Source organism: Oncorhynchus mykiss, chromosome 3 (genome assembly GCF_057628025.1).
Source record: "Oncorhynchus mykiss isolate SJ-2025 chromosome 3, ASM5762802v1, whole genome shotgun sequence".
Taxonomy (NCBI): domain Eukaryota; kingdom Metazoa; phylum Chordata; class Actinopteri; order Salmoniformes; family Salmonidae; genus Oncorhynchus; species Oncorhynchus mykiss.
In genome coordinates, this window is record NC_143024.1 from 37,112,369 (window position 1) to 37,137,790 (window position 25,422).

The window sequence follows — 25,422 nt, forward strand, 5'->3', positions numbered from 1 at the left end:
ATCATCTCACTTTAATTTATCCTTATTGCCCTCCACCAAGGCACTTGTTTGAAAGCTAACACAGCCTGTCTTGATTCATGCGTGTTATTGGATTCTCAATGTCCTCGTTTGTGCAGCACTTCCCATAAACATTTGTCCCAAATGTTAATGTGTTCTATGGGAATCCAAGTGTGACGCATCACGTGGCCACTTTATGGTGAAGTCTAGCCATTATACAATTGGTTTACAGAAGCTGTTTAGGTCATTGAGACTGACAGGATGGTAATCCACAGCTAACGTGTAAGCAAACAGTCAAATCTTGACAAAGGAACAAATAACTCCAAAGTAAACAGTTGCTCTTGATCGCATTACCATTTTGGCAGGGATACCATCTCAAAGCTTAATGGGTTTCTCCGAGTTACAAATAATAGACCGTCCCAAGAGGATTAGGTTTCATTTTACCATCTCAGTTATTTCTATCGTACAGACAAAAATGTACAATTTGTTCATCAAATCAACTGAGATTTCTCGTGGTGACAACTTGTAAATGACGTGTCATTATCAGATGAGTAATAACCTGAGAGCCTATATGAATGAATAATACCTTTTTTTTCTGCGATGTCGGCACAAATGTGGCCTAGGCCTAAAATATTTAATCAGCTGGACAAACTTTTTTTTAAATGAGGCAATACAGGATACCGATAGGGCTGTGACTGGAATTTTGGTTACTGGTAATTGGCCAGCCAAATGACCGCAATCTCCGTAATAACCGTTTGAATAGCAAAACAAATTAAATGTATATATTTGTTTTTTTGGTGGGGGGGGGCACATTTTCTGCTTTCCTCCATTCCGGACAGCATGTGCTGCCATAGAAATAGAATGTCAATGATCGTATAATGAATAGGTGGACTGGCGGCCATTGCAAGTGTACCCATAGAGTAAAAGCAGGAAGTGTACACATTAGGGATATTAGTCGGTTAGTTGCCGAAAATACATTTGACCCGTCATGCTTATTGCGCTATAGGGTAATTTGCATACATTTGTTGAATCCAATTGGTGCGTGTGTGTTTTCGTTAGTTGTCATGCATTTTGTTTATCACACGCGCACAGCATACAGAGCCTAGTTTGAGGAGCGGAATAGCCCACCACCTGTAAAACAGCGGGAGAGTTGCTCCTCAAAACGCCTGTAGGCTACTGGAGTGAAACCTGCTTTTGTAAGCTTAGTCATTGCGCAAAAAAATAACAATTCTAAATGAAATCGTGTGATAACTTTGGTGGCCACGATTTATTAAAAATAAGCTATTTTCATTTGTCAATCTCAAATCCTAAAGCGCGTCCTCCCATTCGCCATTCTTATGCATAGGCTATAGCCTACCTATCAGAGCGCCACCCACCACTTTGCCGTGTGAGCTTGAAGCGGTATAATTGTTTGAAACCTGAACGTTTTACTTTACGTCAAATAATGAGGCATGTCTTACCTTGCTTCAAAGTAGCTCTGCGAAAATCAAGCAATAGAAACGTGGAAGCAATTATGTTATAGACTTCCTCATGCCATTAACTAGCATTTATATCTTGTTCTATTGGTTTTCATATCAACTCTATCGTTGTCTAGAAGCCAAAGGCACAATCTTAGTCATTTTGGCAACCCATCATAGTGGCTATTAGATTCCCCCTCTAAATTTCTAACTGCGATTTTAATCTCGGTCACATATGGAACTGCTCGCATTAGATGCGCAGTTTTCCGCAAATGTTTGAAAATGTGTTTTATTAACTGCTTCATTACATGAGTTGCATGTTCAATAATAGTCTATAGCCTTTTGACTGTAGGACGATAGGCTTGCTATTGTTTCATTTTTCCATGCGCTTAATAAAAAATGTCCGGTCCTTGTATGTATACATAGTATCAGAGAGGAATAGGCGAAGTGAGAGGTTTTACTCTCACCCAGATCTGTCCAAAATAAATCCAATGCGTTTCTATGGGTTTATTTCTATGGGGCCTACATTTGTCGCCTGCCTTACCGCCTTGGGACGACTGCCATCGTTAGTGCGGAAAGATAAGCATCTCGTCGTTGTATACAGATCTCTGATAATATTTTCTGTTGGTCAAGTCATTTTACTGTTTATGAAAAAATGTACCCGTTTGTTGACCGGTTTAGGGTCAGTTAGTCGGCCGAAATTTGAATCCCAAGTACCCATCAATATGGGCTGTGATTTACTGATTTAACTCAGCTGAGAGAACTAAAAACACATTTATTTGCATGACCCTCATCAGTTAGCATAATTTGAATGAACATTCTACTTTACTATGTAAATTATTGCATCACAATACGAGACAGCCATTGCGATTGTACCCATGAGTTTACCAGTCAAATTGCCAGCCCATTCTATTCATGTTTGTATGGAACACGGTTTGAAACACATCAAATAACACTATCTGACGTGTCAAATAAGCTTGTTGACCAATCGGGACCCGAATATGACTGCAAGTGATGTAATAATTTAACACGTTCATTCATTTGACGTAGTTATATTACACATTGATTACACGATCACTCATATTTCATATGTCACATCGATTCACCGATACGTATGCTATGATGCTGGTAAAGTTTTGTCTGGCGCCGTTGGTAAGAGCACAGAAATGCTTCCCCAAGCTCTGGACAGTGCTGGTCGTAAAAAGGCTAGCAATCTAATGGATGCGAACAATGGTCTTCCCCAAAAACATAGCAAAACGACATCTGTTTCAGTAGCTATAGTTAGCTAGCGTACTATTTAGCTAAGTGTCATCATCTAAAATACCCCTAATTTATAAGACAGTTCTTATTTGATTAATGGTGGTCGGACCCAGCTATGTGAAGCCAGCCACAATAGTGGAATTTGCAATTAGCCTTCAAAATAAGTCTCAATGAAAGTCAATAATACAAATAGTGGAATCATGCCATAAATAGTGGAATCATGCCACTGAGTAGGCTGATGCCTAACAGTTGGGGATCAATTAAATGGGGTAAGATGGGGTTCGGCTGTACAATGCAATATGAATGTCAATACACACAATAGGCAGACTAGGGAGGTGATTTTCCATAGTCAAAGTCCCACAATAAGAGCTATGACGCTAATATTCCCGTAAACTCTTCACAGTTGTGTTCTCTGGGTGTACGTTCAATACGTTCAACTGTGGAATCAGTGTAGTAAAATAATGTCAAACCTAGAAATTTCAATGGTTGTATGCAATTTGAGGCCAAGATATATATATATATATATATATATATAGTTTTACATCAGTCCAGAACACTTCACTATATAAACAATGACAGAATAAGTGTTCAATAGATTCCATTTCTAGTTCACAAAAACTGCATTCACTGGTAACATCAGGTATATATTTAGAAATCAAGCTATTACACGGATAGAATCTATGGATAATCTTAAAGGAGATCTCCTTTACTTTATTGGTCATCATAAATTTGTGTGGAGTGAGCCAAGCACGGTGCCAGTTTACATCAAACGATGAAGCCCAACCAAATATCGCAGAGGGAATAGACTTCCTGTAGAAAATATCCCTTAATAAACGATTGTTGAATTTCGTATCGAGTAGACCTATGCCGTTCACCTGGATATCGCTTACAATTGTGGATATTCCAAAATATACATTATTCTGAAGTATAGTTTTTATCCCACTAGGTATAGCTTTAATAACCGTGTCATATTCCTTACTTGAAACCTCAAAGTAAATAGATTATCACTAATATTAACTAATAGTCATCACTACTGCCTCTGATCTGACGGACTCACTGCACACACATGCTTTGTTTGTAAATTATGTCTGAGTGTTGAAGTGTGGCCCGACAACCAGTAAATAAAAAAATAAAAAACAGATAACGGTGGCGTCTGGTTTGCTTAAAATAAGGAATTTAAAATGATTCATACTTTTAATTTTGATACTTAAGTATATTTAACACCAAATACTTTTAGATTTGTACTCATGTAGTGTTTTACTTTGTGACTTTCACTTGAGTAATTTTCTATTACGGTATCTTTACTTTTACTCAAGTATGACAATTGGGTACTTTTTCCACCACTGTTAATCCCCCAGCCTATGAATTAACTTCTCTCTTCTCTGTCTTCACTGTTCACTTTTTGCGCAATTCATGCATCGCCACTGGCCTCTCTCTTCCATCCTCTCTGTATGTCTCTTAGAACTCTTGAACCAGTAGCCTAGTCCAATGCGTGTCCCAGAAGTAGCAATATTTTTTTGTGACATATTTTGAGCAATTAAAAAATATACTTCGCAAAAATACAAACGCAAGATGTAAAGTGTTGGTTTCATGAGCTGAAATGTTCCATGCGCACAAAAAACATGTTTCTCCCAAATTTTGTGCACAAATTTGTTTACATCCCTGTTAGTGAGCATTTCTCCTTGCCAAGATAATCCATTGACCTGGCAGGTGTGGCATATCAAGAAGCTGATTAAACAAAGTTATCATTACACAGGTCCACCTTGTGCTGGGGACAATAAAAGGCCACTCTAAAATGTGCAGTTTTGACACACAACACAATGCCACAGATGTCTCAAGTTTTGAAGGAGCGTGCAATTGGTATGCTGACTGCAGGAATGTCAACCAGAGCTGTTGCCAGATAAACGAATGTTCATTTATCTACCATTAGTTGCCTCAACGTCATTTTCGAGAATTTGGCAGTATGTTAAACTGGCCTCACATCAACTGCAGACCACGTGTAACCACGCAAACCCAGGACCACCATATTCAGCTTCTTTACCTGCGGGGATGGTCTGAGTCGAGCTACCCGGACAAACTGTAGGTTTGCACAAGCAAACAATTTCTGCACTAACTGTCAGAAACCTCCTCAGGGAAGCTCATCCGTGTGCTCGTCATCCTCACCAGGATCTCGACCTGACTGCAGTTTGGCATCGCAACCGACTTCAGTGGGCAAATGCTCACCTTCAATGGCCACTGGCACACTGAAAAAGTGTGCTCTTCATGGATGAATCCCGGTTTCAACTGTACCAGGCAGATGTTGTGTGGCTGAGTGGTTTGTTGATGTCAACATTGTGAACAGAGTGCCTCATGGTGGCTGTGGGGTTATGACATAGACAGGCATAAGCTACCGACAACGAACACAATTGCATTTTATCGATGGCAATTTGAATGCGTAGAGATAGTGACGAGATCCTTTGAGCCCATTCTCGTGCCATTCATCTGCCTCCGTCACCTCATGTTTCAGCATAATAATGTATGACTCCATGTCACAAGGATCTGTACACAAATCCTGGAAGCTGAAAATGACCCAGTTCTTCCATAGCCTGCATACTCACCAGACATTGTGCCCGTTGAGCCTGTTTGGGATGCTCTGGATCGACGTGTACGACAGCGTGTTCCACTTACTGCAAATATTGAAGAGGACTGGGACAACATTCCACAGGCCACAATCAACAGCATGATCAAGTCTATGCAGGAGATGTCAAGCTGCATATGGGAAATAGTGGTCACACCAGATACTGACTGGTTTTCTGATCCACGCCCCTACCCTTTTAAAAGAAATTAAGGTATCTGTGATCAACATATGCAGATCTGTATTCCCAGTCATGTGAAATCCATAGGTTAGGGCCTAATGAATTTATTTCAATTTACTGATTTCCTTATATGAACTGTAACTCAGTAAAATATTTGAAATTGTTGCATGTTGTGTTTTATATTGTGGTTTAGCTGCTCTGATCACATTGGCTGGTGGTAAAAATGCATTAAATGGGGAAACATCTGTTCTTCCAACACCAAATGTTTGTTTACAATGAAATGTATTACATCAGAATACCCAATGTTTGAATGTTTCCAATCAAATTTATGAAGTAAATTAGAACGTTTTGCTCTGTCTCATTTGCATAAACATTGTGATTGGATGATAGCTGTGCGGGTTATCGATTTGAGATCAAATCCTTTGATCTCCTCGAGCTCATTAATGATAGAATTGCCGAAAGGATTGGAAGGTAATAGCTGAGTAGAGACGGAAACCAGGCTATAAATCATGTGCTTCACCAAAGAATAACACCACACCACTCATCTCTGCCAGTAACCTTCTGGTAACGAGTCCATTTCCTTGGCCACAAGGCCAAGCAACTGCCCCGGGAGCTGCAGCTTTGTGGGGGGGTTATGTGTACTGAAAAAACCTCTGGTCATGGCTGAATGGTTAAGGGTTTGGAGTGAGAGCAGCGTTGCTTTTCTGATGTAGCTACTTAAAGTATGGCCTCCTTTGTTTGTTGTAACATACTTCAGTTCAGTACACACAAACTTTGTGGGTTAAGTGATTTATTTTTTAATGACTCATCATTTTGAGTCATTCATGTATGCGAAGCCTGTGTATTATGATATATGCTATACATTATTTATGGAGAGTCCTGAGACACATTTGCAATGCATAAGAAAGCTTGCTTCAGGCACCAGCAATGCTGTGAGGAGAGCGATGTTTACCCACCAAAGTCCCTGTTTTTCAGAAACATCTTAGTAAATTAAAATGGAGGAATGGGAATAGAAAATATTTTATTACCTATTGATGTCATAAAAGTATCTGAAGTACCTTCCAAAGTACACATTCTCATCAATACCAAATGGAAGGTAGTTTAAATGGATTGAACCAGCATGTGAAATGGCCTGTTAGGGGTAAGTATTGGTATGTGGTTCACTTGGACTCGAAGAAACCGTGCACATATTCAACCATTTCTGCCAGAAATGCTTGTTTCAGGATAAATCACAGGCAAATAATTACAGTATTCATAGTAAGGATGAACAATAAAAAGGCTTGATTTAAAAACAAACCATGTCATTTGTGCAAATAAAGACGAAAGGCCGGGGAGGGAGGTGTCACCTCTGCTGCTGAGCTACATGGTAATTGGTCATCGGCGCTTTGCTTTCACGGTCAGGGGAAACGAAGATTGCATCATTAAGTTCCTTTTCTGATAACCGCCACAGCCGCCGCGCCAATGGAACAGAAGATCTTAACTGAATGACTATGCCATTAGTAAAGAAAAGTGCCTAAGGGAAATTAACTGGAATGGTGCATAATTAAGATAATAGCTCTATTTGCACATGGCAGCATTAAAAAGCGCCAAAACCGACTGAATCACATTCAATTATGGGTTCCGTTACTCTTTTATACAACACCTTTTGCTGTGGCGGTCAATTTTGAGACCTTTTTATACAGCAACATACTGAACAGCTTGAGGTATAAAAGGTTATTGCTCAATTGTTTTAAGGAACTGTGGTCCTGGAGGATTGGGCCACTTGCACCAAGCACATGTTCAGTTGGTACGGCAAAAGAAGGTACTTTCTCTAGTCTCCACATCCATACAGTTCCCTGGCCTTGTACGTTAACAATTCAACACATGAACATGTACCCAAATGCCTTTTTAATTTGTTGATTTAGTATGGTTGTTGCTACTATGCCTTCTGACAGCATATATGAATTATTATTATTTTGTACGCTTTGACAGCTTTTGACCTTGAACTGAACTACAAATTCTGGCATAGTTTCTGTCTGTGAGCTTGGTTCTGTCTGTCTTCTACCAGTTATTAGCTTGTTGTGTTAACAAGCTAATAAGTTGAAGAATAAATTACACTGTCTTAACCTTTTTGTGCTCTCTTGTCTCTGGCTGCACAGCAGATGTCAAAGGTGGAATAGAGAGAACATTTTAGACATTCTGCCGAACAGACACACTCCTACACTCAGTGAGTGCTTGCCAGAAAATAACCCACAAAATTGAATAAATACTGTAAGTGAACAGCATGGGCCCTCCTAGAATGGTCTGAGTTGTGGATTTTTGTCTGTCTCATGCGCAATCAAGCAATGTTCCCTGTAACTGAGGTCAGCAGCGGTAGAACACTGTCATCGGCTTGTCTCTGTCATCATGAGTAGGATAAATGACACAGGCTGATCACCTGTCTGCATCTGCTCGTCAACTCAACTGCTTCCCTGATGTCAGGGAGAATTACCAGAGCTGGCGATAGCCCGGGGAGGGAAGGTCACCGATTTGCCAGAGATTACTGTAATCGCCATACAACAAGATAAAGGTTTTGGCATGTTGGCACAATCTCTAGATTGTCTGGAATCATGTAATATAGACCATGTTAAATGGGACACGGGGTGCACTAGTCTCTCACAGCCACTGCAAGGAAAGGTCATTCAATATATATGGAAATTATGTCTGGTCTCCGTTACTTATGGATCACAGCTTGTTACATGGATAGTTTCCAGTAATGTTGGTGTGAAGTGGAACGGCGTATGAATGGAGAAGGCCTGCAGTACACCGCCTCCATAAAAACAACATTTTGTTAGGGTTCCTTTGTGTCAGCCAGCCTAGTATATTTTATATTGAAATGGTGTTATTTGTATTTATTATAGAGACCTCTTTCTGAGGTCCGGCAAAATTAAGGCAGTAATGAGATGTATTTCAGAATAGATTCTTTGTCCACTGTCTATGGGCATGTAAGAGCATGCATGAAATGAACATGGTTCATTATGATATGTATGTGGTTTGTCCATGTCGTCGTTCAACATCATGTAGATGATCTAGTCAGTGGTTTTGTGTCTGTGGTCATATGAATAGCCATCTTCCGTTAATTGAAAATGTCTATATGTATGCCAGATTTACCAGTGTATTATTCCATTTAGAATATGGCATGATAAAATATGAGATACAACTTGTATCATGTTAAAAAGGAATCAACCATGCCTAGCTAACTGACAAGCATAACATGTTTTAGCTTGGCATTCTGTTTTTTAACATTTGGATTCAAACAAGATGATAAGTGGTTTGAAAGCAGAGTAAATCGGGCCTGAGGGGTTTTATTTGGGGATTCTGTTGGGTTGCATTCTGTTGCGGAGGCAGCACTCCAGCTGTCGGAGCCATTCCCACATGAGTGTAATCGCAGAGGATGGCTAGTGGTAGATTCTCACGGACACCCGCACACTAATGCATCCCAGATTCTTGGAAGAAATGACCCAAATACTCTGTGACTCAAAGAAATCTACTGACGTCCTGTAGATTTATTATAACTCTCGAGTCGCACAGAGGATATTATTGTAAACCGTAGCGATTTCATGTGTTAATGTCATGTGTATTGAACTCATATGTCTGCATTAAAGGATGAGTGTTCCCATAGTAGAGCGAGGAGAGCTCTATTACTGTTGCGAAATCGCAGTATTCGGCTATAGGCCTATATGCAGTCAAACTAGTCTCGGGTTAGATCTGGGGTTAAAGTCTAGCGACTTGACGTAAGATTTTGAGCAGGCACATTCATTCCCTATGAATGGTAAGCATCCAAAATTGCAATCCTTTGACTAGCATTAAAAATCATTGTGCATTTTTAAAGTGGTTTAGTAATGATTACTTATACCCCTTGCACAGTTTTGGGCTTGGTGAATAGGATCTGCTATAAAACATCTCTATTCATCCCATGACCAAAGCAGGATGTAAGGGTGTGCAGAATCTCCCTTGACACCTAAACCTGGCCATTCAGGATGCTGATTCAGTCGATATCCTTAACCTAGACAGCCTCTCTCTGTCCGATGCTGTGGCCTCGGCCCTGCTCTCCCACTCCACTGTTCTAATGAGACACTGTCAGTCAGGTCCTGAATGCTTAGGCAGCCTCCACAAAGCACCGCAATCCCTGCGGGTGGGGTGGGGGGGTGGTTGCCGGGCAACCTACAGTCGTGGCATGTACTTTAAACTATTGACTTAGCCTTTACCCAGAGGTCCGTGTGTTGTCAGATCTACACAGAGGTGGTGTAGAGTGGATCCTCTGCCATGCTGTCTCATCTATCTCATCTGGGCTGGAAAGTGATCTGCCTCAAAGGACATGAAAGAGTCCCTGTATCTGTGCTGCTTTGAAAAGGATCACACATCTGGCACAGTGGGAGGTATTTATTTTTTATTATTGCATCAAGCTACAATGAGTTTTTCACCTTGAATCATGTTTTATGTAGGCGCTTGATTTAAATTTGATTTTTTCCCGTGAGTATTGAAAAGGAAATTGCCTACAGCTAAAGTGTGCGTTCAAAATGGCACACTGTAACAAAACCCTTTACAACGGAAAATGAAAACCAGTAGTTCTCGTTGTATAATTTCACATACAACCTTCCCATTTTACTCATCTTTCTTCTGTTTCGGGCCTTGTGAATATGACTCATTAAATTTGCAGATTACCTCTGGTGCAGGGATGTGTAGATGAGTAAATAACTTCTTCCCCCACCCACATAAAAACAGTTCTCCCTGTGTCTGGTTGCAACTCATTTTCTCCATGAACAGTGCAGTGGTTACCTCACCCACCTAAGCAACATCAGAATATTTCTTCATTACAGATTCATTACAGCTAGCTATTAATAGGCCACATCTGCCCTGTTGCAATGCACTGACAATGAATATTTCCCAATATGGTCTCCAGATGATATGCTTAAGTCATTTCCAAATCATACCAGTATAAAACAGATTTCCTTTGTGCCTCATCAAGATAAGTCCATATTTGCATTGCTCTTATGGGCACAAAACAGCTATTGAAAAATATTCAAGTCCCTTAACTAATTAAAGAAGGCTTCGAATAGTTGCTTTAGAAAAATAAATAGTATAAGATGAAATCTGAATGTGTTGACACTACAGGAAAGAGGAAGCGTCTCGTCCTTTCATTCTATTTGTGGAGACTGATCCATTCTCATGGGCATGCACTGAGTCAGACACTTGTTTGATACTCAAGTCGCGCTATTTGAGGTTATTATGTTGTGGAGAAAGCATAACTTGCTAGTCATTTCATTCTGACATGGCCACCTGGAAACGTCAGTCACAGATTATTGGTGCTTGTCAAGATGAACAAAGCGATTGGTGACTTTGCTAGTCATGTGTTTTCTGTGCTGCTGCAATCCTGCTCCCAATCTCTAAGTATGTGTGAGCATCTGTGTGAGCAGTCGTCGTCGTGTGTGTGTATGCTCTTGTGTACCTGTGGGTTTGGTTGATGTTAAAGTTCATGTACAGTAATGACATGAAATCTGAGGAATTGCTCATTTGTCCTGGGATTTCTGATCTGGTCGGTGTTCAAGACAGTCTTCTGTTGGGGGAGGGTGGAGACTTAATATGGAAATCACATTAATTACCAGACTATCCAACAGATGTGACCCTCACCCCACTCAACATAACTACTCATCTAATAAAGGACTTTCAAGATACAATTACATTTTTGTGTATATATTGTATGAATTGACATAGCTAAATTGTTCTCTATTTGTGAAATGATAATCCTCAATCCAACTAACAAACTGTTTATTTCAATGGATGGATGATCATATTAGCCTTTGAATGTTGCACATTTTGGGGGGGTTTAAGAATGTTTCAGATTTTCTTTGGTAGCACAACCTAGATAGCTTGAGTGATAATCATTGAACAGAACTAAAACTCAGGCTAAAAGTACAAACTGAGAATCTCAAATCTCTGCTTCATTAACTCGTCAGAAACTAGCATTTCCTCCTCTCTTGCTCACTTGGACTCAGACTGTCTACTCTAGGCTACTCTGTCAGTAGCCGGTTGTCAATCCCAATGCCCTGAGTTGCTTAACATATTGACATGTTTCTGTTTCAGCGCCGGCCCCAAAGGAGACAACATCTATGAGTGGAGGTCAACCATCCTGGGACCACCGGGCTCTGTTTACGAGGGAGGGGTCTTTTTCCTGGACATCGCCTTCACACCCGACTACCCCTTCAAACCACCCAAGGTCAGCACCCACCACCACACTGTGACCACAAATGGTTTATAGCTTTAGTGCCATTGTGCTGCTCTCTTCCTGTGTGGAGAACTCTTGCTTTAATGTAATTTCAACAGCTAACATGATTTTCTGGAAATCTGGTGTGCTCCGCCAAGCCTTTACCAGTTTCACTGTTCATATTTTCAATTCATTCTTTATTAGCCTTTTCATGAAACGTACCCTGTGGAGTATTTTCGGTTGTTGAGTGGATGTCATTATCATTGTATGAAATGTGCTTTTGGATATCTCTTTGCTTCTTATAACCCAATTTCCCTCTCACTGGCTTTCATTTTGAGTTCTGACTCTCTCTGTTTCCTCCCCCCTTCTTTCATTCTCTCTTTTTGTCTCTGTTTCTCTCTGAGCTGTGTAAGAACCGGCTCTGCTGTTTGACAGCAGACTCAAACAAATCCACAGGCTCTGCTCAGTGTAGCCAGAGGGCTCAAGTGTTTTGTCCCACTGTGATCTGTAGCCAGTCCTTCCGTCACTATAGCACATGATACATGCTCCGTTGGAGTTTTGCTGTATACTATAGACTCTTACCATAGCTTTTTTCAAGCCCCTAACTGAAACTCCAGTTTGACAAGCTTGTTGGACAGATCGGAAGTATAAGATTCAGTTGTTAGGGTTAGTGGGGCAGAGTGCACCATTGTGGGGTTATTTATAATGAATGTCCTGTTCTCTGTGTGTTCAGAATGCCAAGGCTCATTAGAAGTTTCCTCTGCAAGGTCAGGGTCAGTCTGTCCAGATGTTGGTGATTGGAGGACTGGGCTGGTGTCAGGTGTCAGGCCTAAACAGATGTCAGACTCACGGTCAATCAGAAACATGATAGTAAACTTAACAGGGATGTTTGTGTGGATGTTTCTTGTACAAAGGTTTGACGTCAGCACATTTGAAACCAAATAAAGTAATTTTGACCCCTCATTTGAATCCCTGTTAAAGTCTTATGGGAATGATTGTTTTCCTCTCAAACTAATATATGTAATGGTTATAGCGAGATTAGAGATGGGCATGGGTTTTTTCCTGGGGCATTTCATGACAATTATACATATTTTCTGCATATTGGTAAATGCACCATGCTGCCCCCTGTTGGCTATATTAAAGCCTAAGGAAATTAGAAGGCATATGACAATTCTGGTATTTTGTTCTGGTATATCGAAGGTCTGCAGCCGTGTTATAAGGGTTGTCACCATCTGCTCAACGAAGAAATTACACATACTGCTACTTTATTTTGTCCAATTCAGACTATTCTACTGTCAGTATTGCTGCTGAACCAGGGTTCTAAACTATAAATGCTGTCTTTTCCTGTACTTACCAGGTAACGTTTCGGACAAGGATCTACCACTGTAACATCAACAGTCAGGGGGTGATCTGTCTGGACATCCTGAAGGACAACTGGAGCCCCGCCCTCACCATCTCCAAGGTGCTGCTGTCCATCTGCTCTCTGCTCACAGACTGTAACCCAGGTAAGAGACCCGTCAATGTCCACATCAGGATCTGCAGTGTTCTCATTTCAGCTGGTGATTCATGACTGATTTTAAATTACATTTGAGTTTACACTATCTACACACAGAGATAGCGATAGTGTAAACTCACCGCATTAAGCATTATCACCATCTCTGTGTGTAGATAATGTAAACTCACAGCATGAAACATCTATACACAGAGATGGTGATAATGTTTCATTGATAACTGTCTGCAGCTCTACTAGCAGAGTTCTAGCGTTCCCTTCCCCAGGGACAGTAGCTCTGTTGCCGTTGAACCTGTTGAGGGATTTAAAATGATCTTTTAAAAAAAAGTCCTTATTCATATTTTAATACAATGTAATAATATGCTCTAAACTCTCTCTGGGTCCAAAAACCATACACCGGTGAAATGCTATTCATTAATGCATGCTCTGATCTGCATCCTTTTCCTTTTGTCATTGCAGCGGACCCTCTGGTGGGGAGCATTGCCACACAATACCTGACCAACAGAACGGAACATGACAGAATAGCCAAGCAGTGGACGAAGAGATACGCCACATAGATCCCCGTCTGACTTTTCCACTGCCCCCCCCCCCCCCCCCCCCCCACTGTACCTCTCTACCTCTCCCCCCAGCCTTTCAAAGCACACTCACTAAGTGCAACGGTATACCTGTAATCCTCCCCCCTAAACTTTGTATCTACCTTTTATTTGTAAAGAGCTGTCCTTTGTTCCTTGTTGACTTGAAAGCTTCTTCTTTTTTTATACAAAGAGTAGATTGGGATTTTATTTTCCAATATCTGAATGTTGGAATTGTATTGAAAAAATACTATTATTCTGATGAGTATTGTCCCTCAACTATACAGTAGGTATCTTTGTTTTCATAGTGGCTCCAGGAACAAAATGCAGATTATATACTCTTTTTACTGTACCCTAGGTTATTTTGTGTTTTTTAATTTCCTATTCCAGTCATCAATGTTATCTGCATGGAACAGGAGGAAGATTTGCATCAAATGACATGTCATGCTCTTCTGTGCTCTTTGGTTTTGTTTGTACTGTATGTATTTTTTCAAACTCTTTTGAGGCAGACCACAGAAATATAGGTCTGCTTGTGAAAGAGGCAGGACTTGTACATTTACTGGCTACTCTGGCATGGCAGGGTGGTTTGTTATGACTTGTATTAATGAAGCACCCAATAAAACACTGGTTGGCTTGTGACTATACTCTCTGTTCTGTAACTGTGAACCCTCTGTGGTCTGTGACAGGTGTTAAAATGATCATCTCTGGACCTATCAGTCTTCTGCCTCATGACTGACTGACACACATTGCCACTGCCTATGCATATAATGAACTCTGGGGAATCCAGGGAATCTGTGAAACCAGGGTAAAATAGACTACAGCAGAACAAACTGCATTACAGGTCTAGGTTAGAGGTGGGCATGAACCATAGACCATATATGAACCTCTCTCTCACCCTGACTTGGTAACACCATATTCAGTGATACTCCACATTTTATATTGGCCCTCATCCGACAAGTGCTTTTTCGTGCATCTTTTTTAAATGTATGATATCAAAATGTCATCAGTCTACCATGACCTAATATTGAATGATCCCTATGCGCCGATATACTGTCATCATAGTGAGTGCGCGATATGATTCCACTGCACCCGCGGCACTTCCGTTCCACAGAAGGCGATACGCACGAGCTCAGGCAGTGGGGAGATCCAGACACAAAGGAGGTAATTTGCTACTTGGCTAACGTTACTTTTAATATTGAATAGGTCTCATGATTTATAAAATACATTGACGTTCAATGAGTGTATTCAATTAGTTTTGTATTGGAAAAGACGGCTAGTTAACGACTCGACAGACACATTTGTGGTGACACTGCCTGGCTCAGGAAATAAATCTAACGTTAGCTAGCTCAAGCTAGTAATGTTAGTAGCTAAGCTAGCTTCACTGTATGGTGTAACGTTGTTTGCCTTATAGCTAGATAGCCAACTAACGTTTGCTAAGTTAAATATCTCAGAACGTTGAAAGGTTGAGGTGGGCGTCAACTTTCATGTAACTACAATATTTTGCGAACTTTGGCTACGGTCTGGGCAGTCAAACGGTCGGCTAATGGGGGGGGGGGGGCGAGGAAATCAGGTCGGCGGTTTGTGACTAGCGTTAACTAGCTAGCTAGATGGTTATGCTAGCCAGCTGTTAATGTCCACATAGTTAACCAAACCTAGTCCAACCAGCTTGACTTGGCACAAGCAGTTGCAAACATAAACTCCATTTGTTCCTCTGGGCGCTTGTATTATTAGCTGACGGTAAATTAGCTACATTTTTACATATCATTCATGATCTATTACATTTGGGGAATAATGGAGGCTTGCCATATCAGGGCTGGCCAACATTGTTTGCGCAACCACCCATAATCACAATATTATTGCCAGGGGGTGGCAGCTAGCCAGTTACTTCTATTTCAACGGAGCACTAGCCAAGCAGCAAGCAGTATGGGACTCCCTAACCCAGTGGTTCCCAACCAGGGGTACTTTGCCTATCCACAGAGGGTACTTGAAGACTCATGAGACCATAGGCCTGCTGGTAAAATGCACATGAGGGGGTACTCTGGGCAGAGCAAAATTCTGTTGGTGGTACAGTGACCGAAAAAGGTTGTAAACCACTGCCGTAACCTAACGTAGCAGGTGTAAAAGCTAAGTTGAATAAACTGTATCCCTGAAAAGCAGATGCATCAGGTTGTTGGCATCTCCGCTAAGTCTAGGGACTCCCTAAAAACATGCCACCTCAATACAGCTATGACCGGAAGTGACTTTTCCTAGCAGGTTAGGAAAGCATTTTCACAAAACCTTTTCCTAACCTTAACCTAATTCTCCTAACCTGCTGCGTACATTCTCCTAACCTGCTATGAAAAAGTCACTGGTCGTAGCTGTGTTGAAGTGGCTTGTTTTTAGGTAATCTCAGCAAGCTATTTTGAGGTAGCTGTTTTTTCCTAGAATGTCTAAGGTGCTCTGTCATAACTGTAACGTAACTTCATTTTGCAAATAGCTTGAAAGCAATTTCATTTGTCAACTTTGTCAATTTGTCAAAAGCTACTGCTTTTTTGTTCTTCAACTGCTGCATCACAATCGCATTGTAGGTTCCTGCTAATTTCTTGTCCAAACCGGTATGTCGGATGAGGAGTCGCGTGTCAGCACCAGCTCTTCATCTTCTTCCTCCAATCAAAACAAACCGAAGGACACACCTTGCAAGAAACGGGAGAGCAAAGCCAGTATGAGCAAGACCTCCAAGCTGCTATCCACCAGCGCGAAGAGGTAACACCCAAACCTCATGAAATATTGTCTGGTTGTCACACACAACACCAACAAAGTGACATTTAGTCAGAGGGGTGGGTTAATCTCCTAGATGATATTCTCTGTACTTTATTTGTGTTTCAAAATATTCTAGCCTCACTGTATTCGACCATGGCTGAGAAAACAAAGGTGTGTAAAGATACGACTGGGCAATCAATGATTGATCTGAAGGCATGTTTGTTTCTGCAGGATTCAGAAAGAGCTGGCAGATATCACGCTGGACCCTCCGCCAAACTGCAGGTTGGTTTTATTTGAGCTCATCTTCTCTGTTCTAATCTGTCCACAGTCTTTCGTATTGCCATGGTCAATACCTACATGCGACTGTCCAAACAATAATGATTTGACCACTTATTCATAAAGGCTTTCATTACTTTCTGATTTTTCTCATGTTGTCCCATATGCTGATAAAATAAAGCTGCACCTTCTATTTTAATCAAAATGTTTAGACTTGAAATGCAAGGCTGGATTAAGATGGTGAGAAAAAAGGTGTTTAGAAATCAACCGAGTATGATTTTTCGATGCTGATTTATTGGAGGACCAAAAAAAGCTGATACCGATTAATCGGACAAATTTTCTATATATATTTGTAATAATGACAATTATACAATACTGAAAGGACAATAATTTAATATGATACATCAAATCTATTTTATTAGTCTCAAATCTATTAGTCTCAAATAAATAATGAAACATTCTCAATTTGGTTTAAATAATACAAAAACACAGTGTTGGAGAAGAAAGTAAAAGTGCAATGTAAAAATAAAAAATAAACATTGAAGTTCCTTGCTCAGAACATAAAGTAAAAAATAAAAAACGTTTTAACTTCTTATGGCTGCAGGGGCAGTATTGAGTAGTTTGGAAGAAACGTGCCCAGAGGAAACTGCCTGCTCCTCAGTCCCAGTGGCTAATATATGCATAGTATTATTAGTATTGGATATAAAACACTCTGAAGTTTCTAAAGCTGTTGAATGATGTCTGTGAGTATAACAGAACTCATATGGCAGGCAAAAACCTGAGAAGAAATCCAAACAGGAAGTGGGAAATCTGAGGTTGGTCAATTTTCAACCCAGACCCTATTGAATACACAGTGGGATATTGGTTATTTTGCACTTCCCAAGGCTTCCACTAGATGTCAACCATCTTTAGAAACTTGTTTGAGGATTCTACTGTGAAGTGGTACCGAATGAGAGAGGAATGAGTCAGAGGTCTGCCAGCAGTCACGCGCTGGTCACGAGCATTTCACATGAGAGGTAGCTGCGTTCCTTTGCTTTTCTGAAGACACAGGAATTCTCCGGTTGGAATATTATTGACGTTTTATGTTAAAAACATCCTAAAGATTGATTCCATACATCGTCTGACATGTTTCTACGGACAGTAACGGAACGTTTTGACATTTCGTCTGCATCTAGGGAACGCACTTCATGACTTTGGATTTGTTTACCAAACGTGCTAACAAAAGTAGCTCTTTGGACAAAAATGATGGACATTATCGAACAAATCAAACATTTAATGTGGAACTGGGATTCCTGGGAATGCATTCTGATGAAGATCATCAAAGGTAAGTGAATATTTATAATTCTATTTATGACTAATGTTGACTACCCAATATGGCGGATATCTTTTTGGCTGCTTTGTAGTCTGAAAGCTGTACTCAGATTATTGAATGGTTTGCTTTTTCTGTAAAGATTTTTTAAAATCTGACACAGCGGTTGCATTAAGGAGAAGTGTATCTATATTTCCATGTCTAACAATTGTATTTTCATCGACATTTATAATGAGTTTCTGTAAAATGATGTGGCTCTCTGCAATATCACCGGATGTTTTTGGAACTAGTGAACATAACGCACCAATGTATACAGAGATTTTTTTTATATAAATATGCACTTTATCGAACAAAACATACATGTATTGTGTAACATGAAGTCCTATGAGTGTCATCTGATGAAGATCATCAAAGGTTAGTGATTAATTTTATCTCTATTTGTGCTTTTTGTGTGACTTGGCTCTGACCTAACATAATCGTTTGTGGTGCTTTCGCTGTAAAGCCTATTTGAAATCGGACACTTTGGTGGGATTAACAACAAGATTACCTTTAATATGGTATAAGATGTATGTTTGAGGAATTTTAATTATGAGATTTCTGTTTGAATTTGGCGCTCTGCACTTTCACTGGCTGTTGTCATATCAATCCCGTTAACGGGATTGCAGCCCTAAGAAGTTTTAAGTTCCTTGCTCAGAACATATGAAAGCTGGTGGTTCAATACTCCCAGTTAAGAAGTTTTAGGTTGTAGTTATAGGAATTATGCAGTGTCGACTATTTCTCTCTATACCATTTTGTATTTCATATACCTTGGACTATTGAATGTTCTAATAAGCACTTTAGTATTGCCAGCCTAATCTCAGGAGTTGATAGGCTTGAAGTCATAAACAGCGCTATGAATCAAGCATTGCTAAGAGCTGCTGGCAAACGCAGTAAAGTTTGAATGAATGCTTACGAGCCTGTTGCTGTCTACCACCGCTCAGTCAGACTGCTCTATCAAATCATAGACTTAATTATAATATAATAAACACAGAAAGACGAGCTGTTTGTCATTAATATGGTCAAATCCAGAAACTATCATTTTGAAAACAAAAAGTTGATTCTTTCAGTGAAATACGGAATCGTTCCGTATTTTAATGAATGGGTGGCATCCATAAGTCTAAATATTGCTGTTACATTGCACAACCTTCAATGTTATGTCATACTTGTGTAAAAGACTGGCAAATTAGTTCGCAACGAGCCAGGCGGCCCAAGCTGTTGCATATACCCTGACTCTGCATGCAATGAACGCAAGAGAAGTGACACAATTTCCCTAGTTAATATTGCCTGCTAACATTAATTTATTTTAACTAAATATGCAGGTTAAAAAAAATATACTTCTGTGTGTTGATTTTAAGAAAGGCATTGATGTTAGGTTAAGTACATTCGTGCAACGATTGTGCTTTTTCATCAAATGCGCTTTTGTTAAATCACCCATTTGGCGAAGTAGGCTGCGATTCGATGATAAATTAACAGGCACCGCATTGATTATATGCAACGCAGGACAAGCTAGTTAACCTAGTAATATCATAAACCATGTGTAGTTAACTAGTGATTATGTGAAGATTGATTGTTTTTTTATAAGATAAGTTTAATGCTAGCTAGCAACTTACCGTGGCTGCTTGCTGCACTCACGTAACAAGTGGTCAGCCTGCCACGCTGTCTCCTCGTGGAATGCAATGTAATCGGCATCCAAAAATGCCGATTTACTGATTTGTTATGAAAAATTTTAATCGGCCATGCCAATTAATCGGTCGACCTCTATTAGAAATCTACATGAAGCTGAATTTTTACATCTTCCACGTTATATTGGATCAGCCTTGTAGTCATCACTCCCTAGATAATTCCCACTACATGTTCAGCATGTACCAAGGATAAAGGCTGATCTGCTCTGAGGAAATCAATATGGGCCATGATACAGAGGCACGTCATCAGGGATTGGTTGTGAATGGAGGCTTCTTTGACGCTCGAGAGAAAATGTACTGTTCTCTCAAGCAATATAAAGCTGTGTGGTCACCAAGCGAGTGTAACCCCAAGGGATAATAGGCTCTAAACAGTTTGACAGACACGTTGTTTTGCAGGTGCAGTAGTTTAAAGGGACAATCGATTCATCCATTTTGGGACGTTTGAATTAATTACATGTACCCATAACTTATTCTATAACCTTATCAGCTTAGTTCAACTGTTGTACCCCATCAGAACCCAAAATATATACGGTTGTTTCACTACAATGTTTGTAAACATTAAAGTAAATGTTAACAATGTTTTGAGGCTATATAGTGATTGTTAAAACTATCATTTTGAAATCTTGTATGGTCAGTCTCAGCGTCCATTGCTCTGTCTATGAATTTGAGTGGTTACATTTCTCTAGCCCTTTTAGCTTTTTACATAAACGGGTGTGGAGAATGCTTTGTCATTTTTGCAACTGCTGATTTGCAGCTTTAAGTTATCTGTCCCTTGTGTCAATGAGACAAAGTACACACACACATAAGTGACCTGAGCCATAACAATAACAAAGAACGTTGTCTGGTTTACACCAATTAGGGAGACTGTTCTCCTTTGGTTTACTTGGTGGGTAACAACAAAGGAGTGGGCTATAGCACTTACAGATCTGTGACCAGGCTAATAGTTTAAAATAATCTGTAACTTTCTCATTTAATACCAGCGCTGGTCCCAAAGGAGACAACATCTATGAGTGGAGGTCAACCATCCTGGGACCACCGGGCTCTGTTTACGAGGGAGGGGTCTTTTTCCTGGACATCGCCTTCACACCCGACTATCCCTTCAAACCACCCAAGGTACTAGGCAATCGTCAGCTTCCAGTCACTACTTACTCTCTACAAAACAGTCATCTTGGTTTAGTCCTGCGCAATGAATGGGACAGATTTACTTAGTATTCATTTGCTTGTTCTTCAGGGTATACACAGCAAAAAATGCGACCGGCGACGACGACAGTGTTTCTGTTATATTACGCTGCTGCTAAATTGTTGCCGCCACAGCAAAAAAAAGAAAACAAAAAACGAGACTCACTTTCCAGATGCTAGAGAGCTATTTACACGTGTGCCTCTGTTTGTGCGTATTGTGTGTGTGCGAGTCGGGTCATTTCCCGAGAAGGAGGAGAGACAGGTAGCCTATGCAATTTGATACACAACAGCAACACAAACTAAATAGACAATTTGAACATAGCTTGTAGCTTGGCTAGTTAGCTCACTAGTTAACTTTTCCGTTCTAAGTTTAATTCCATGTGCTAAAAACGAATCCAAACGTTTCATAAAAATTCGCTGAAATTCTATTGTATTTGGATTGTTTTGTCACATTTGATCATTTCATTACAATATGGAATTTCTCTTTAAGAATGGTGAAATGAGGATGACTGAATTTCCTCCCGTTTCTAGAACACAGCAGGTAGCATATCTACAGTACTTACCATCCCTGCGGTTTGACAGGTTTTCCCTGTTAACATGTGGAAGTCCTCTCATTAACCAACAGAGAGCATTTGACACCTCCACTTGGGTGCCAGAACAGTATGGATGTGATTTTCTTTCACAGTTAGATATTTTCTGACTTGTGTGTTTAAATGATTCTGTGAATATTGGTTAGTCCCATATTGCTCCTCAGTAGTTGATGCTTGAATTAAGTCCAGGATGATACCAGTATCACAATTTTGCAAAAATGAAAACACGAAGTAGACCAAACTCTTTGGTCCTTTAAAGCCTGTTGTATAGAGCCTCCCGAGTGGTGCAGCGGTCTAAGGCACTGCATCTCAGTGTTTGGTTCCCAGGCTGTGTCACAACTGGCCAGGACCAGGAGTCCCATAGGGCGGCGCACAATTGGCCCATCGTTGTCCGGGTTGGGGAGGGATTGGCAAGGGGGGGTTTTACTTGGCTCATCGTGCTCTAGTGACTCCTTGTGGTGGGCAGTGCGCCTGCAGGCTGACTTCAGTCGTAAGTTGAACTGTGTTTCCTTCCGACACATTGGTGCAGCTGGCTTCCCGGTTACGTAGGCGGGTGTTAAGAAGCAAGGTTTGGTTGGTCATGTTTTGGAGGACGCATGATTTGACCTTCGCCTCTCCTGAGCCCATTGGGGAGTAGCAGCGATGAGACAAGATCGTAATATCACGATTACAAACCAAAAAATTACGAATAAACCTGCTGTATGTAAAAAAATTGTGATGTAGCTTGGAAAATAAATGTGACTGGATAACAACGAAATGATGTTTGTTTCCAACATTAGAGCTGTTTTGCTAAAGAAGTAAAATCTGCTTTGTTTTGTGTCCTTGCCACAATACTAACAAGTATTGCGATACTGGTATCATTCCGGCCCTACATGTATTGTCTTTTGCCCCAATAAATGTTGATCCACTTTAATAAATAACTATACTGAACAAAAATATAAACGCAGCATGCAACCACTTCAATGATTTTATTGAGTTACAGTTCATATAAGGAAATCAGTCAATTGAAATAAAATCATTAGGCCTTCATCTATGAATTTCACATGACTGGGCAGGGGCGCAGCCAATCAGAATAGGTTTTTCCGCACAAAGGGCTTTATTAGAGACAGAAATTCTTCTGTTTCATCAGCTGTCCTGGTGGCTGGTCTCAAACAATCCCGCAGGACTCCCGAGTGGCGCAGCGGTCTAAGGCACTGCGTCTCAGTGCTAGAGGCGTCCCTATAGACAGCCTGGTTCGAATCCAGGCTGTATCACAACCGGCCGTGATTGGGAGTCCCATAGGGTGGCGCACAATTTGCCCAGCGTCGTCTGGGTTTGGCCGGTGTAGGCTGTCATTGTAAATAAGAATTTGTTCTTAACTGACTTGCCTAGTTAAAAAAAAAAAAGAATTTAAGAGGCAGGATGTGGAGGCCCTGGGCTGGCATGGGCCTCTGCGGTTGTGAGGCCAGTTGGACATACTGCCAAATTCTCTAAAATGACATTGGAGGCAGTTAATGGTAGAAAAATGAACATTTAATGTGGATATTCCTGCAGTCAGCAGGCTAATTGCACACTCCCTCAAAATGTATTTGTGGTGTTGTGTGACAAAACTGCACATTTTAGAGTGGTCCTTTATTGTCCCCAGCAGAAGGTGCGCCTGTGAAATGATCATGCTGTTCAATCAGCTTCTTGATATGCCACACCTGTCAGGTGGATTGATTATCTTGACAAAGGAGTAATGCTCACTAACAGGGATGAAAAAGCAATTTGTGCACAAAATAAGCTTTTTGTCCATATGGAAAATGTGTGGGATCTTTTATTTCACCTCATGAAACATGGGACCAACACTTTACATGTTGCGTTTTATATTTTTGTTCTGTATAGATTTTGATCTGGAGTCTCTAGCCTTGTTATTATGTTTAATATGCACATGGCATGTATGTTTTCTACTTTTGTTTTTCCTCAAGGTAACGTTTCGGACAAGGATCTACCACTGTAACATCAACAGTCAGGGGGTGATCTGTCTGGACATCCTGAAGGACAACTGGAGCCCCGCCCTCACCATCTCCAAGGTGCTGCTGTCCATCTGCTCTCTGCTCACAGACTGTAACCCAGGTAAGATATCCATCGGGGAGCCTAATTGGCTTCCTTGTCCCCTTTTACTTGTTTCTCTTCAGATCTGCATCTGTCCCAGGCTGGAAATATGATACCAGAACAAATATGAGTATTTCTGACTCTCGAGAAGGGTCAAATTGAATCTGCAGGTAACATGGTAAATAGCAAATACCTGTCAATTTCTTTGGTGTCATTTTGTGCTCAGATATGGATTACTTTAAAAAAAGTTATGGGTATCACTTTGAGGCCCACACATAATGCCTTATATTGCATGTATAATTCCTTATGATACCACTACAAGCTGGCATAACTCATAAGTAGTTATAAAATGCTTATAATTCATCACTTGGAGCAAAGTAATTGTTTCAAAATTCACCACCCTCTAACTGTTATTTCCCTCATGTTGTTTTTCACTTTCAGCTGATCCCCTGGTTGGAAGCATAGCCACCCAGTACACGACAAACAGAGCCGAGCATGACAGAACAGCCAAACAGTGGACGAAGCGGTACGCCACATAGGCCCATAGAGCACAGCCGTGTGGGGGGGGATTTCTATTTCAGATTTTTAGTACTTTATTGTCTGGTATATTTTTTGGTTCCTGATTAAGTTATCTGTGCAGATATGGAAATAAAGAAAAACAATGAAACTATATGTAATGTCATATATTGTATTACTCTCCGTAGGATACTCCACTGCTTAGCCTATTGCTAATCTCCTGAAATATAGTAGGCTGTCCCTCAAATGAAATGCAGAAACAGTGCCATTAAAAGCATGTATTTCACCTTTTAATATGGAACTACAGTACAGTTGTACCACAATAGCCACGAAATCTAAGTACCCCTTTACACAGTTCTGTTGTCCATGTCTTACTTTTAATAGTATTTAGTTATTGCAAAATAACATGGTAATCTCTCACTTGAAAAGCCAATGGAATTTGGTGCTAAAGGAACAGTGCAAGCTCACATACATACCGAGTGTGCTTGGTTAGGGTCGGATGAAGGAATAGTGATAAATTGCCTCTACTGCAGTGTATTCAAGAAGTATTCAGACCCCTTAACTTTTCCCACATGTTTTTACGTTACAGCCTTATTCTAAAAGGGATTACATTGTCCCCCCCCCCCGTCAATCTACACGTAATACCCCATATTGTCAAAGCAAAAACAGTTTCATATAAAAATATTTAAACCCTATTAAAAAAAATAGCTCACATTTATATCAGTATTCAGACCCTTTACTAGGTACTTTGTTGAAGCACCTTTGACAGTAATTACAGCCTTGAATCTTGGGTATGACGCTACAAGCTTGGCACATGTTTTGGGGGAGTTTCTCCCATCCTTCACTGCAGATCCTCTCAAGCTCTATCAGGTTGGATGGGGAGCATCGCTACACAGCTATTTTCAGGTCTCTCTAGAGATGTTCTATCAGGTTCAAGTCCGGGCTCTGGCTAGGCAACTCAATGACATTCGGAGACTTGTCCAAAAGCCACTCCTGCATTGTCTTGACTGTTTGCTTAGGGTCGTTGTCCTGTTAGGGGAACCTTCACCCCAGTCTGAGGACCTGAGCAGGTTTTCATCAAGGATCTCTCTGTACTTTGCGCCACTCATCTTTCCCTCATCCTGACTAGTCTCCCAGTCCTTGCCACTGAAAAACATCCCCACAGCATGATGCTACCACCACCATTCTTCACTGTAGGGATAGTG

General features: G+C 40.6%; 2 protein-coding genes across 3 annotated transcripts in view; both read left to right on the forward strand.

The window, feature by feature from the left end:
- ube2e2 (ubiquitin-conjugating enzyme E2E 2) overlaps positions 1-14,453 on the forward strand; it is a 30,114-nt gene extending 15,661 nt beyond the window's left edge. For both annotated transcript variants that reach the window (XM_021594439.3, XM_036973321.2), the window contains exons 4-6: positions 11,612-11,744; positions 13,090-13,237; positions 13,702-14,453. In XM_021594439.3, the coding sequence (XP_021450114.1) occupies positions 11,612-11,744; positions 13,090-13,237; positions 13,702-13,799 (379 nt within the window). In that variant the 3' untranslated portion in view covers positions 13,800-14,453. The remainder of the gene's footprint in view (positions 1-11,611; positions 11,745-13,089; positions 13,238-13,701) is intronic.
- A 290-nt stretch (positions 14,454-14,743) lies between these two features.
- LOC110515611 (ubiquitin-conjugating enzyme E2 E1) lies at positions 14,744-24,368 on the forward strand. Its single transcript, XM_021594453.3, has 6 exons — positions 14,744-14,975; positions 16,382-16,556; positions 16,785-16,835; positions 20,840-20,972; positions 23,575-23,722; positions 24,143-24,368. Exons 2-6 carry the CDS (start codon positions 16,411-16,413, stop codon positions 24,238-24,240), a joined length of 576 nt encoding a protein of 191 aa, XP_021450128.1. The 5' UTR covers positions 14,744-14,975; positions 16,382-16,410; the 3' UTR covers positions 24,241-24,368.
- The last annotated feature ends 1,054 nt before the right edge of the window (positions 24,369-25,422 follow it).